Genomic DNA, 16,055 nt, shown 5'->3' on the forward strand with positions numbered 1-16,055 from the left:
AATAGGTGCAGGAGTAGGCCATTCGGCCCTTCTAGCCTGCACCGCCATTCAATGAGTTCATGGCTGAACATGCAACTTCAGTACCCCATTCCTGCTTTCTCGCCATACCCCTTGATCCCCCTAGTAGTAAAGACTTCATCTAACTCCTTTTTGAATATATTTAGTAAATTGGCCTCAACAACTTTCTGTGGTAGAGAATTCCACAGGTTCACCACTCTCTGGGTGAAGAGGTTTCTCCTCATCTCGGTCCTAAATGGCTTACCCCTTATCCTCAGACTGTGACCCCTAGTTCGGGACTTCCCCAACATTGGGAACATTCTTCCTGCATCTAACCTGTCTGAACTCATCAGAATTTTAAACGTTTATATGAGGTCCCCTCTCATTCTTCTGAACTCCAGTGAATACAAGCCCAGTTGATCCAGTCTTTCTTGATAGGTCAGTCCCGCCATCCCGGGAATCAGTCTGGTGAACCTTCGCTGCACTCCCTCAATAGCAAGAATGTCCTTCCTCAAGTTAGGAGACCAAAACTGTACACAATACTCCAGGTGTAGCCTCACCAAGGCCCTGTACAACTGTAGCAACACCTCCCTGCCCCTGTACTCAAATCCCCTCGCTATGAAGGCCAACATGCCATTTGCTTTCTTAACCGCCTGCTGTACCTGCATGCCAACCTTCAATGACTGATGTACCATGACACCCAGGTCTTGTTGCACCTCCCCTTTTCCTAATCTGTCACCATTCAGATAATAGTCTGTCTCTCTGTTTTTACCACCAAAGTGGATAACCTCACATTTATCCACATTATACTTCATCTGCCATGCATTTGCCCACTCACCTAACCTATCCAAGTCACTCTGCAGCCTCATAGCATCCTCCTCACAGATCCTTGACAGATCAGAAAAGCCGGTTTTCAGCACATGCGCATTGTGTGCTGAAAACTGGCTTTTGCGATGCCTTCCCGGGTCCGTACACACTCCGTACGGGTCCGGGGAGGCCGGGATATCTGGACCAATATTTTTTTCTTTACAGGTGAGAGACTAGTACAAGTTGGTATTCAAAGGGATTTGGGGGTCCTTATACACAAATCACAGAAAGTTAACATGCAGGTGCAGCTAGTAATTAGGAAGACAAACTGTATATTAGCCTTTATTGCAAGGGGGTTGGAATACAAGAGTAAGGAAGTCTTGCTGCAATTATATAGGGCTTTGGTGAGACCACACCTGGAGTACTGTGTACTGAGTACTGTCTCCTTATCTAAGGAAGAATATACTTGCCTTAGAGGGGACGCAACAAAGGTTCACTAGATTGATTCCTGAGATGAGAGGACTGTCCAATAATAAGAGATTTAGTGGAATGGGCCTATATTCTCTGGAGTTTCGAAGAATGAGATGTGATCGCATTGAAAATGATAAAATTCTTAGAGAGCTTGACACGGTAGATGCTGAGAGGCTGTTTCTGCTGGCTGGAGTGTCTAGAACTAGGGATCGTAGTCTCAGCATTTAGGACTGAGATGAGGAGAAATTTCTTCATTCAGAGGGTTGTGAATCTCTGGAATTCTCTATGCCAGGGGGCTGTGAATGCTCAGTCGATGAGTATATTCAAGACTGAGATCGATAGATTTTTGGGTACCGAAAAAGTTAAGGGATATGGGGATTGGGTGGGAAAGTGGAGTTGATGTAGAAGTTCAGCCATGATCTTATTGAATGGCAGAGCAGGGTCGAGGGGCCCATTGGCCTCCTCCTGCTCCTTGTTCTTATTAGCTTTGCATCGGTGTGATATAGAATCAGCACAGATACATTGGGTCCCTTCTATGCCTCTAAATGTCTGGCATTAGTTCTCTATAATGTTTAGTTTATAAGCATTTGGTGGATCTAGAATCTGTTTTATGACTACATATTAAAAGAGCACCTTATAAGAATACCCCACTTGGGAATTCTAAAATACAAATTGTAAATCTTAGAAAATCTTTACTTTTTATAATATTGAAGGGGATTATAAAGATTAGTTTAAAGAACCAGTCTTAATAAAACAAAGAACAATTAAAAAATATCCATACTGGTACTGGGTATCCGTCATATTCAAGGCGCATCTGTGGGTCCAAGTATAGGACCTGCCAAGAACTCAGGAACGAGAAGTGGTCCGTCAAAGTCACTAGCTGCATCCCAGATCCTTTGGCACATTTCATAAGTAACCTCATTTCGCTTTCCAGATACAGCTGTAAAAGAGACCCATTTGTGGCTTAGTGCAACGGTCATGAGGATAAATAATGAAGCAAACATCCACAACTGGATTCTCTGTTTATTCTCACAGGCAGCAATCAGTTTATTATAAGAATGAGCTTGGATTTTGGAAACTGATCAAACATCTACTGCACAAGATAATGTACCTGCCCAGCGGTCCCTTCCGTTGTTCTGAGAGCAAAGCTCTGTCCATATCGAAGAGGATCACCAACACAACTGCCATCAATACTGACAAAAAAAAACGATTAGTGTGAGTGTATGAAAAGCAAACATTGTGCAAAATATTTCATAAAGCCAATAAAAGAGTAATTTTATAATGTATTTTATCATTCAGCTTGGAATGTTACTTAAGGCTATTACAAACTAAGCTATATTATTATCCAATTTAGAATGTGTCTGTTATTTTATACACCACACATATGTTGTCATTTTAAAAGGGTTACAAAGCAAGTCACCTATTGTGGACTGATCCATACTGGCCTCATATATCTAGTTTGACCAATGACTGTTCTAACCAATAAAAGTATGTGTCCTGTAACACAGTACAATATTAGCATCTTTAACAATACATACCGTCAGCAAAAGAAATTAGACCAAAGAGGGAGCAACTAATACATTCATAAAACTCATATGGCTAGATTTTCCATTATTTTGCCATGCATAACGCCCACTTAACATCTATTTTAACGCTGAAATGAGGTATAATGCCCAGATATCGCCCATTTAGCCACAAAATGGAAACTGACGCCCATTTTTCGGACACTTATCGGCGAGAGTTACTTTCGCCATGTACATAATGCTGGGAAAAAATAATACCGCCCGCCCGCGGAATCATCAGAAAAGGCGAAACCAACACCCATAATATCGGCCAGCGTTACTTTCGGCACATAATTAACGCCGAGATTTAATAATACTGACTGCCCACTGTTTTTTGTCGTAAAGATCACTTTTGCCGAAACGAACGGCCAGTATATTGCCCATCCTTATTTTCGACACCTCGCACACATCTCGCCGACAATTTCACTTGCCAAAAAAACCGCTGGGAAAAAGTTGAACTAACCAGAACTACTGACAGCGGTATGGACACCATATTCTAAATCGCAGGTCGCATCATTTAAAAGGCTGCTCTGCTTCAACCTCGGGGGAGTTCAGATGTACTCTGGAGGTGTTTGGAGGTGATGTGAACATCTGAACAAACATCTTTTCATACTGTGGACGATTGGAATTTACTAGGTGTTTTAGTGGGGACATTCATTCTTTGTGAACAATCGTTGGAAAACAGATAGCTGTTGGAATGGGGCCTGTTATTTCTCACCCTCTCTTGATGACCACTCACATGCTGTAGACTCGAGATGGCAGAAGGTACACTCGACAACATTATGTGCCCAACGCAAGACGTGATAGACTGATGAGGAGGACCAGATGTTACACCCACCACAAGTACAGGGAGAAGCGGTCTTACCTCACCTTGTGCGACACCACCTGCCTTAGGAGACTGCGTTTCCACAAAGAGGTTATCAGTGAGATGTGCCAGTTCATAAGGAGAGATCTGCAGCCTGCCAGCACCATCAGGATTGCACTGTCCATAAGAAAATAAGAAATAGGAGCAGGAGTAGGCCGCAGGGAGTGCACATAGAGTGCAAAGGTAAGAGTTTGGTAAGTGGGAGAACTTTAAGGGTTAATCCCTTTTAAACCATTTCAAGGTTGGTGTAAATTACTAGTGACAATCTCGAGTAGCTTCTAAAGGTAAAATAAGATCACAAATTTAAGTAAAACTGCAATATTAAACAGATAGGATTTTTGTAGGTGTAAGCAAAGACAAACAAGCAAGCTAGCTTAGTTAATTGGGCAGCTAGTAAAAACTGGTTCCCTAAATAGGCCAGTGAGTCAGCCAGGAACAGTATAAAAAAGAGGGGGCTTGGTGCAGTCTTGCTCAGAGTGCAGTTGCAAGTCAGAGAGCAAAGGTAAGAGGTTGGTAGATGGGAGAGTTCAGGCAAGGGGGAGCGGGAGGTGTTGCTTTGTCTTGTTTTCCCCACCAGTGCTGACTCCCTGACCTGGGAGGAAAAGAAAACGAAGTGTGACGTCACAGCAAGAGGTTCGGGGATGTTGGAGCAGCCTAAAAAAGGCCAGCTGGTGCAGCTGCAGCAGGGAGAGAAGGCAAAAAAGTAGAAAGAAATCGAAAGGTGATGTCACAGCCAAGGGGGTAATTGATTGGCTGGTGATTGGTGAGCAGTTTTTTTATTTTTCTTTATCAGTAAGTAACCTTTAGCATTATTATTGCCAAATTAAGTTAATCTAGCGGTTAAGTCATGGCAGGAGAGTTCAGATATGTGTTATGCTCCTCCTGTACGATGTGGAAAGTCAGGAATACTTCCAATGTCCCTGAGGACTACATATGCGGGAAGTGCATCCGGCTGCAGCTCCTGACAGACCACATTGCGCCACTGGAGCTGCGGGTGGATTCACTTTGGAGCATCCACAATGCTGAGAATGACGTGAATAGCACGTTTAATGAGTTGGTCTTACTGCAGATAAAGGTTACAGAGCCAGATAGATGGGTGACCAACAGGAAGAGCTGTGGAAGGAAGGTAGTGCAGGAGTCCCCTGCGGTCATCCCCCTGCAAAACAGATACACTGCTTTGGGTACTGTTGAGTGGGATGACTCATTTGGGGAGGGCAGCAGCAGCCAAGTCCATGGCACCATGGGTGGCTCTGCTGCACAGGAGGGCAGGAAAAAGAGTGGGACAGCTATAGTGATAGGGGATTCTATTGTAAGGGGAATAGACAGACGTTTCTGCGGCCGCAACCGAGACTCCAGGATGGTATGTTGCCTCCCTGGTGCAAGGGTCAAGGATGTCTTGGAGCGGATACAGGACATTTTGAAGGGGGAGGATAAACAGCCAGTTGTTGTAGTGCATATAGGCATCAACGATATAGGTAAAAAACAGGATGAGGTCCTACAAGATGAATTTAGGGAGCTAGGAGCTAAATTAAAAAGTAGCACCTCAAAAGTAGTAATCTCAGGATTGCTACCAGTGCCACGTGCTAGTCAGAGTAGGAATTACAGGATTGCTCAGATGAATACATGGCTTGAGGAGTGGTGCAGAAGGGAGGGATTCAAATTCCTGGGACATTGGAACCGGTTCTGGGGGAGGTGGGACCAGTACAAACCGGACGGTCTGCACTGGGCAGGACTGGAACCAATGTTCTAGGGGGAGTGTTTGCGAGTGCTGTTGGGGAGGGATTAAACTAATGTGGCAGGGGGGTGGGAACCTATGCAGGAAGAGAGAGGGAAGTAGAATGGGGGCAGAAGCAAAAGATATAAAGAAGAAAAATAAAAGTGGAGGGCAGAGAAATCTAAGGCAAAAAGCAAAAAGGGCCACGTTACAGCAAAATCCTAAAGGGGCAAAGGGTATTAGAAAGACAAGCCTGAAGGCTCTGTGCCTCAATGCGAGGAGTATTCGGAATAAAGTGGACGAATTAACTGCGCAGATAGCAGTTAACGGATATGATGTAACTGGCATCACGGAGACGTGACTCCAGGGTGACCAAGGCTGGGAACTCAACATCCAGTGATATTCAACATTTCGGAAGGACAGACATAAAGGAAAAGGAGGTGGGGTGGTGTTGCTGGTTAAAGAGGAAATTAATGCAATAGTAAGGAAGAACATTAGCTTGGATGATGTGGAATCTGTATGGGTGGAGCTACAGAATACCAAAGGGCAGAAAACGCTAGTGGGAGTTCTGTACAGACCTCCAAACAGTAGTTGTGAGGTTGGGGACAGCCAGCATCAAACAAGAAATTAGAGATGCATGCAATAAAGGTACAGCAGTTATCATGGGCGACTTTAATCTACATATAGATTGGGCTAACCAAACTGGTAGCAGTACGGTGGAGGAGGATTTCCTGGCGTGTATTAGGGATGTGTTCTAGACCAGTATGTCGAGGAACCAACTAGAGAGCTGGTCATCCTAGACTGTGGAATCTGTATGGGTGGAGCTACAGAATACAAAAGGGCAGAAAACGCTAGTGGGAGTTGTGTACAGACTACCAAACAGTAGTAATGAGGATGGGGACAGCATCAAACAAGAAATTAGGGATGCGTGCAATAAAGGTACAGCAGTTATCATGCGCAACTTTAATCTACATATTCACTGGGCTAACCAAACTGGTAGCAATGCGGTGGAGGAGGATTTCCTGGAGTGTATTAGGGATGGTTTTCTAGATCAATATGTCAAGGAACCAACTATAGGGCTGGCCATCCTAGATTGGATGATGTGTCATGAGAAAGGACTAATTAACAATCTTGTTGTGTGAGGTCCCTTGGGGAAGAGTGACCATAATATGGTAGAATTCTTTATTAAGATGAAGAGTGACACAGTTAATTCAGAGACAAGGGTCCTGAACTTGGGGAAAGGTAACTTCGATGAATAGACTGGCGAGTGATACTTAAAGTGTTGATGGTGGATAGGCAATGGCAAACATTTAAAGATCACATGGATGAACTTCAACAATTGTACATCCCTGTCTGGAGTAAAAACAAAACGGGGAAGGTGGCTCAACCGTGGCTAACAAGGGAAATTAAGGATAGTGTTAAATCCAAGGAAGAGGCATATACATTGGCCAAAAAGCAGCAAACCTGAGGACTGGGAGAATTTTGTAATACAGCAGAGGAGGACAAAGGGTTCAATTTGGAGGGGGAAAATAGAGTGTGAGAGGAAGCTTGCTGGGAACATAAAAACTGACTACAAAAGATTCTATAGAAATGTGAAGAGAAAAAGATTAGTGAAGACCAATGTAGGTCCTTTGCAGTCAGATTCAGATGAATTTATAATGGGGAACAAAGAAATGATGGACCAGTTAAACAAATACTTTGGTTCTGTTTTCACGAAGGACAACACAAATAACCTTCTGGAAATACTAGGGGACTAAATGTCTAGTGAGAAGGAGGAACTGAAGGATATCCTTATAAAGCGGGAAATTGTATTAGGGAAATTGATGGGATTGAAGGCCGATAAATCCCCGGGGCCTGAGAGTCTGCATCCCAGAGTACTTAAGGAAGTGGCCATAGAGATAGTGGATGCATTGGTGGTCATTTTCCAACAGTCTGTCGACTGTGGATCAGTTCCGATGGACTGGAAGGTAGCTAATGTAACACCACTGTTTAAAAAAGGAGGGAGAGAGAAAACGGGTAATTATGAACCGGTTAATCTGACATCAGTAGTGGGGAAAATGTTGGAATCAATTATTAAAGATGAAATAGCAGCGCATTTGGAAAGCAGTGACAGGGTCGGTCCAAGTCAGCATGGGATTTATGAAAGGGAAATCATGCTTGACAAATCTTCTGGAATTTTTTGAGGATGTAACTAGTAGAGTCGACAAGGGAGAACCAGTGGATGTCGTGGATTTGGACTTTCAAAAGGCTTTTGACAAGGTCCCACACAAGAGATTGGTGTGCAAAATCAAAGCACATGGTATTGGGGGTAATGTACCGATGTGGATAGAGAACTGGTTGGCAGACAGGAAGCAGAGAGTCGGAATAAACGGGTCCTTTTCAGAATGGCAGGCAGTGACAAGTGGAGTACCGCAGGGCTCAGTGCTGGGACCCCAGCTCTTTACAATATACATTAATGATTTAGATGAAGGAATTGAGTGTAATATCTCCAAGTTTGCAGATGACACTAAACTGGGTGGTGGTGTGAGCTGTGAGGAGGACGCTAAGAGGCTGCAGGGTGACTTGGACAGGTTTGGTGAGTGGGCAAATGCATGGCAGATGCAGTATAATGTGGATAAATGTGAGGTTATCCACTTTGGGGGCAAAAACATGAAGGCAGAATATTATCTGAATGGCGGCAGATTAGGAAAGGGGGAGATGCAACGAGACCTGGGTGTCATCAGTCATTGAAAGTTGGCATGTAGGTACAGCAGGCAGTGAAGAAGGTAAATGGTATGTTGGCCTTCATAGCTAGGGGATTTGAGTATAGGAGCAGGGAGGTCCTACTGCAGTTGTACAGGGCCTTGGTGATGCCTCACCTGGAATATTGAGTTCAGTTTTGGTCTCCTAATCTGAGGAAGGACGTTTTTGCTATTGAGGGAGTGCAGCGAAGGTTCACCAGACTGATTCCCGGATGGCGGGACTGACATATGAGGAGAGACTGGATCAACTGTGCCTTTATACACTAGAGTTTAGAAGGATGAGAGGGGATCTCATAGAAACTTACAAGATACTGACGGGGCTGGACAGGTTAGATGCGGGAAGAATGTTCCTGATGTTGGGAAGTCCAGAACCAGGGGACACCGTCTTAGGATAAGGGGTAAGCCATTTAGGACTGAGATGAGGAAAAACTTCTTCACTCATAGAGTTGTTAATCTGTAGAATTCCCTACCGGAGAGAGTTGTTGATGCCAGTTCATTGGATATATTCAAGAGGGAGTTAGATATGGCCCTTGCGGCTAAAGGGATCAAGGGGTATGGAGAGAAAACAGGAAAGGGGTACTGAGAGAATGATCAGCCATGATCTTCTTGAATGGTGGGGCAGGCTCGAAGAGCCGAATGGCCTACTCCTGCACCTATTGTCTATGATTCTATAAGGCCCCTCGAGCCTGCTCCTCCATTCAATAAGATCATGGCTGATCTGATCATGGACTTAGCTCCACTTCCCTGCCCGCTCCCCATAACCCCTTATCGTTTAAGAAACTCTATTTCTGTCTTAAATTTATTTAATGTCCCAGCTTCCACAGGCAGCGAATTCCACAGATTCACAACCCTCTGAGAGAAGAAATTTCTCCTATCTCAGTTCTAAATGGGCGGCCCCTTATTCTAAGATCATGCCCTCTAGTTCTAGTCTCCCCCACCAGTGGAAACATCTTCTCTGCATCCACCTTGTCAAGCCCCCTCATAATCTTATACGTTTCGCTAAGATCACCTCTCATTCTTCTGAATTCCGATGAGCAGAGGCCCAACCTACTCAACCTTTCCTCATAAGTCAACCCACTCATCCCCGGGATCAACCTAGTGAAACTTCTCTGAACTGCCTCCACAGCAAGTATATCCTTTCATAACTATGGAAACCAAAACTGCACACAGTATTCCAGGTGTGGGCTCACCAATACCCTGTACAGCTGTAACAAGTCTTCCCTGCTTTCATACTCCATCCCCTTTGCAATGAAGGCCAAGATTCCATTAGCCTTCCTGATCACTTGCTGTACCTGCATACCATCCTTTTATGTTTCATGCACAAGTACCCCCAGGACCCGCTGTACTGCAGCACTTTGCAATCTTTCTCCATTTAAATAATAACTTGCTCTTTGATTTTTTCTGTCAAAGTGCATGACCTCACATTTTCCAACATTATACTCCATCTGCCAAATTCTTGCCCACTCACTTAGCCTGTCTATGTCCTCCTGCAGCCTCTTTATGTCCTCCTCACACATTGCCCTTCCTCTCATCTTTGTATCGTCAGCAAACTTGGCTACGTTACACTCAGTCCCCTCTTCCAAGTTGTTAATATAGATTGTAAATAGTTGGGGTCCCAGCACTGATCCCTGCGGCACCCCACTCGTTACTGATTGTCAACCAGAGAATTAACCATTTATCCCGACTCTCTGTTTTCGGTTTGTCAGCCAATCTTCTATCTATGCTAATATATTACCCCCAACCCCGTGAACTTTTATCTTGTGCAGTAACCTTTTGTGTGGCACCTTGTCAAATGTCTTCTGGAAGTCCAAATGCACCACATCCACTGGTTACCCTTTATCCACCCTGTTCGTTACATCCTCAAAGAATTCCAGCAAATTTGTCAAACATGACTTCCTCTTCATAAATCCATGCTGACTTTACCTGACCAAATTTTGCTTTTTCAAATATCCTGTTACTGCTTATTTTATAATGGACTCCAACATTTTCACAACTACAGATGTTAGGTTAACTGGTCTATAGTTGCCTGCCTCCTTTTTTGAATAGGGGCGTTACATTTGCAGTTTTCCAATCTGCTTGAACCTCCCCAGAATCCAGGGAATTTGGGTAAATTACAACCAATGCATCCACAATCCCTGCTGCTACTTCTCTTAAGACCCTACGATGCAAGCCATCAGGTCCAGGGGATTTATCTGTCTTTAGACCCATTATCTTACTGAGTACCACCTCCTTCGTGATTATGTGAAGTTCCTCCCCCCTCCCCCCTCCCCTCCATAGCCCCTTGATTATCCACTGTTGGAATATTGTTAGTGTCCTCTACCGTAAAAACTGATACAAAATTCTTGTTTAGAGTTTCTGCCATCTCCATGTTCCCCATTACTAATGCCCCGGTCTCGTCCTCTAAGGGACCAAATTTACCTAAGCCACTCTTTTTCTTTTTATATACCAATAGAAACTCTTACTATCTGTTTTTATATTTTGTGCTAGTTTACTTTCATAGTCTATCTTCCCTTTCGTAATCATTTATTTTAGTCATTCTTTGCTGGCTTTTGAAAGCTTCCCAACCTTCTGTCCTCCCACTAGTTTTGGCCACTTTGTTTGCCCTTGTTTTTAATCGGATACCTTCCTTTATTTGTTTAGTTAGCCACGAATGGCTTTCTTTTCTCTTACACCCTTTCCTCCTCACTGGAATATATTTTTCTTGAGAGTTGTGAAATATCTCTTTAAATGTACACCACTGTTCATCAACCGTCCCACACTTCAATCTGTTTTCCCAGTCCACTTTAGCCAACTCTGTCCTTATACCTTCATAGTCTCCTTTATTTAAGCTTAGTACGCTGGTTAGAGATCCAACTTTCTCACCCTCCATCTGAATTTGAAATTCAATCATGCTATGATCACTCATTCCAAGGGGATCATTTACTAGGAGATTATTTATTAATCCTGTCTCCGTCGAGGTCAAGGTCACTGCAGCACTGTCGTTCTATGCGTTGGGTTCCTTTCAGGCCTCAGCTGGCTGATGACCCCCCTGCGTGACACCCACACCAAAGCCGAGAAGCGATATGAGAGCTCTTATGTATTTAACCCCTTGTAATCTGCATCACACCTGACCACCAGAGGGCCTACCTGTTGGAGTCCCAAGGGATCCCAGCATATAAGCAGGCCACCCACGAGGTACCTGCTCTTAATAAAGGAGCTAAGGTCACACTTGCTCATTACACACAGTACACAGTCTGACCATTTATTATGAGTATAACAATTGGCTACGATATAACGAACAACCACGCGAAAATGCAAAGAACAGTCGGCATCCTGGAGAAGTTCTCAGAAGATGATTGGGAGAGGCCTTCGTGGTGAGACTCGACCAACACTTCGTGGCCAACGAGCTGGAAGGGGACGAGAACGCTACCAAACGAAGGGCGATCCTCCTTACTGTCTGTGGGGCAATAACCTATGGCCTTATGAAGAATCTCCTGGTCCTGGCAAAATCAACAGAGAAATCCTATGAAGAATTGTGTACGCTGGTCCGGGAGCACCTAAATCCTAAGGAAAGCGTTTTGATGGCGAGATATCGGTTCTGCATGTGCCAACGATCAGAGGGCCAGGAAGTGGCGAGCTAGGTCGTCGAACTAAGGCGCCTTGCAGGACATTGTGAGTTTGAGGGATTCCTAGAACAAATGCTCAGACTTTTTTGTACTGGGCATCGGACATGAGACAATCCTACGCAAACTGTTGACTGTAGAAACTCCGAATCTGAGTAAAGCCATAACGATAGCCCAGGCATTTATGTCCACCAGCGACAACACCAAGCAGATTTCACAGAACAAAGAAGTTTCGGCCAGTACTATGCATAAAGTAACGTCGGTTTTGAGCAGAAATGTACAGGGCAGAATGTACACGCCGGCTGCTGTGGCCCCACCTCAATTGACCCACAGTCCGCCATCATCTGTTAATGCGAGGCAGTTAACACCTGTGGGGGTGATCATCGGCCCCATCAATGCCGCTTTAAGCACTATGCGTGCAATGGCTGCAGAACAATGGGACACCTCTAACAAATGTGCAGGCGAGCTGCAAAGCCTGCAAACCACCACGTTGCAAAGGAAGATCGATCCACAGTGGATCAGACGGAATTGGAAACTCGTACTGAGGAGGCAGAGGTTACGGGGTACACACGTTCACGATGAAATGCCCACCAATAATGTTGAAAGTTGAACTGAACGGCATTCCAGTGTCTATGGAGCTGAACATGGGGGCAAGTCAGTCCATAATGAGTAAAACGGCCTTCGACAGGCTGTGGGGAAAGAAGGCACACAGGCTCAAGCTCAGCCCCATTCACACCAAACTAAAGACTTACACCAAGGAACTAATGATGGAGCAGTACACGAACTCCTGCTGTGGGTTGTGCCAGGGGATGGCCCCTGGTTGTTTGGCAAAAGCTGGCTGGGGAAAATCCGCTGGAACTGGGATGACATCCGAGCGCTTTCGTCTGTTGACAACACGACATGTACCCAGCATCTAAGCAAGTTCCCTTCGTTATTTGAGCCAGGCATTGGAAGTTTTTCGGGGGCGAAAGTGCAGATCCATTTGGTTCCCGGTACGCGACCCATCCACCACAAGGCTCGGGCGATACCGTACATGATGCGTGTAAAAGTGGAAATCGAGCTGGACAGGCTGCATCACGCCGGTGGAATTCAATGACTGGGGCAGTTCAACTGTTCCGGTACTCAAGGAGGACGATACGGTTAGAATTTGTGGGGACTATAAAGTAATGATTAACCGTTTTTCGCTGCAGGACCAGTACCCGCTACCCAAGGCAGATGCCCTATTTATGACCCAGGCTGGAAGGAAGACGTTCACCAAGCTGGACCTGACCTCGGCCTACATGACGCAGGAGCTGGAGGAGTCTTCGAAAGGCCTGACCTGCATCAACACGCACAAAGGTCTGTTTATCTACAACCGGTGCCCATTCCGGATTCGGTCGGCCGCAGCGATCTTCCAGCAGAACATGATGAGCCTGCTAAAGTCGGTTCCTTGCACAGTGGTCTTCCAGGATGACATATTGGTTACAGGTTGGGACACCATGGAACACTTGAAGAATCTGGAGGAGGTTCTTAGTTGGATCGCTCAAAGTGTGTTTTCCTGGCACAGGACGTCGCATTCTTAGGAAGGAGAATCACAGCAGATGGCATCAAACCCACCGACGCCAAGATGGAGGCCATCAAGAACGTGCCGCAACCACAGAATGTGATGGAGCTGTGGTCGTTCCTACGCTCCTTAACTATCTTGGTAATTTCCTACTTGGGTTAAGCACCCTGCTAGAATCCCTACATGCGCTACTGCGCAAGGGAGACGAATGGGTATGGGGGAATTCACAAGAGGCTGCCTTTAAAAAAGCCAGAAACTTATTGTGTTCTAACAAACTTCTTGTCCTGTATAACCCATGTAAACGATTAGTGTTAGCTTGCGATGCGTCGTCACACGGGGTTGGGTGTATGTTACAACAGGCTAATGAATTGGGAGTTTTGCAACCGGTTGCGTATGCATCCAGGAGTTAGTCCAAGGCCGAAAGGGCCTACAGCATGGTTGAAAAAGAGGCTCTGGCATGTGTTTACGGGGTAAAAAAAATGCACCAGTACTTACTTGGCCTCAAGTTCGAGCTTCAAGTCGCTCATATCGTTATTCTCGGAGAGCAAAGGTATTAATACCAATACCGCTGCCTGCATCATGCTGTCGGCATACAACTATGTAATCCGCCACAGACCGGGCACAGAGAACTGCGCAGATGCTCTCAGTTGGCTACCATTGCCCACCACTGGGGTGGAAATGGCACAGTCAGCGGACTTGCTCATGGTCATGGAGGCATTTGAGAATGAGAAGTCCCCCGTTACGGTCCGCCAGATCAGGACCTGGACCAGCCAGAATCCTTTCTTGTCCTTGGTAAAAAACTGTGTCCTCCATGGGAGCTGGTCCAGTGTCCCAGTGGAGATGCAGGAAGCAATCAAGCCGTTCCACAGATGCAAAGACGAGTTGTCCCTGCAGGTGGACTGTCTTTTGTGAGGCAATCGCGTAGTCTTGCCCAAGAAAGGCAGAGGCACATTTATTTGCGAATTACAAAACAGCCACCCAGGCATCGTAGTGATGACAGCTATAGCCAGATCCCACGTGTGGGGGCCTGGCATCGACTCAGATTTAGTCATGCGTGCGCCAGTGCAACACTTGCTCTCAGTTGAGCAATGCACCCAGAGAGGCACCGCTAAGTTTGTGGTCATGGCCCTCCAAACCGTGGTCGAGGATCCATGTAGACTATGTGGGCCCATTCCTATGTAAAATTTTTTTGGTTGTCGTGAAGCTTACTCAAAATGGATTGAATGTGCAATAATGTCTGTAAGCACATCCACGGCCACCATTGAAAGCTTACGAGCTATGTTTGCCATGCACGACCTGCCTGATGTCCTAGTCATCAACAATGGGCCGTGCTTCACCAGTGCTGAATTCAAGGAATTCATGACCCGCAACAGGACCAAACATGTCACATCTGCTCCGTTCAAGCCCGCATCCAATGGCCAGGCAGAACGGGCAGTTTAGACCATCAAGCAAAGCTTGAAATGCATGTCGGAAGGCTCCCTGCAGACCCGGTTGTCCCGAGTACTGCTCATCTACCACACCAGACCAGACCCCACTCACTCACCGGCATTCCCCAGCTGAGCTGCTCATGAAAAGAGCGCTTAAAACAAGGCTCTCTCTTGTCCACCCTGATCTACAGGATCACGTGGAGGGCAAGCGGCATCAACAAAGTGTGTACCATAACCGCACAAATTTGTCACGCAATATTGAGATCAATGATCCTGTGTTTGTGCTCAATTATGGACATAGTCCCAAATGGCTCGCTGGCACGGTCACAGCCAAAGAGGGGAGTAGGGTGTTTTAGGTCAAACTGACCAATGGACAGATGCACAGAAAACTCTTGGACCGAATCACATTGAGGTTCACCAACAGCTACGAACAACCTGAAGAGGACACCACCAACTTTGACCTTCCAACACACACACACAAGTGGCAACTGACCTCACAGTTGACCACGAAACCGAACTCATCATCCCCAGCCGCCCGGCAAGGCCGGCTGCCCAACAGCCCAGTGAAAGACTGACTAACCCACCCACATCCGCATTTGTACCGAGACGATCGATAAGGGAGCGTAAAGCCCCAGATCGTCTCATCTTGTAAATAAGTGTACTGTTGACTTCACGGGGAAGTGATGTTATGTATTTAATCTCTTGTAACCTGCATCACAACTGACCACCAGAGGGCCCACCTGTTGGAGCACAAGGTACCTGCACTCTGGAATCTTAATAAAGGAGCTAAGGTCACACTTGCTCATTACACACAGTACTCAGTCTGACCATTTATTATGAGTATAACAAGAGCCACCGAGCCACTCACAATATCGTTGAGAAAAGCATTGGATTGCTTAAGCAGCGCTTTAGATGCCTGGATCACTCAGGAGGTGAGCTCCAATATCACCCTGAGCAGGTAGCTCAATTCGTGGTTGTGTGCTCCATGCTGCACAACTTGGCTATCAGGAGGGGACAAGAATTGCCAGAAGGGACTGACGGTCCACCTCAGGAGAGAGAGGAAGAGGAGGACAAGGAGGTGGATGCTGACATCGTGCCACACAATCAGGCTGACGCTGAAGCCATGCTCCCATGCCGCTGTAGACTGCAGGAAAGGGCGCGTGGTGGCTACATAACTGCAAGACTCTTCGGTCAGGAGCTCATAAATGAGTGCTTTGTCTGAAAGAACGTTGGTGGTATTTACAAGGCTGACACACTGCTGGGTGTGCAGGTCATACATCAATGGTGGGCATCACCTTGGTGACAGTTAAAAGTTTAAGTTGATTC

General features: G+C 45.8%; 1 protein-coding gene across 1 annotated transcript in view; it reads right to left on the reverse strand.

Moving 5' to 3' along the window:
• The window catches only part of cfap161 (cilia and flagella associated protein 161), an 88,880-nt gene that overhangs the window by 24,983 nt on the left and 47,842 nt on the right, over positions 1-16,055 (reverse strand). The window contains exons 4-5 of the mRNA XM_070858680.1: positions 2,387-2,468; positions 2,057-2,215 (exon numbers count right to left, since the gene is read on the reverse strand). Coding sequence (XP_070714781.1) covers positions 2,057-2,215; positions 2,387-2,468 — 241 coding nt within the window. The remainder of the gene's footprint in view (positions 1-2,056; positions 2,216-2,386; positions 2,469-16,055) is intronic.

The sequence above is a fragment of the Pristiophorus japonicus genome, chromosome 17, assembly GCF_044704955.1.
Source record: "Pristiophorus japonicus isolate sPriJap1 chromosome 17, sPriJap1.hap1, whole genome shotgun sequence".
In the NCBI taxonomy this organism is placed as follows: Eukaryota; Metazoa; Chordata; class Chondrichthyes; family Pristiophoridae; genus Pristiophorus; species Pristiophorus japonicus.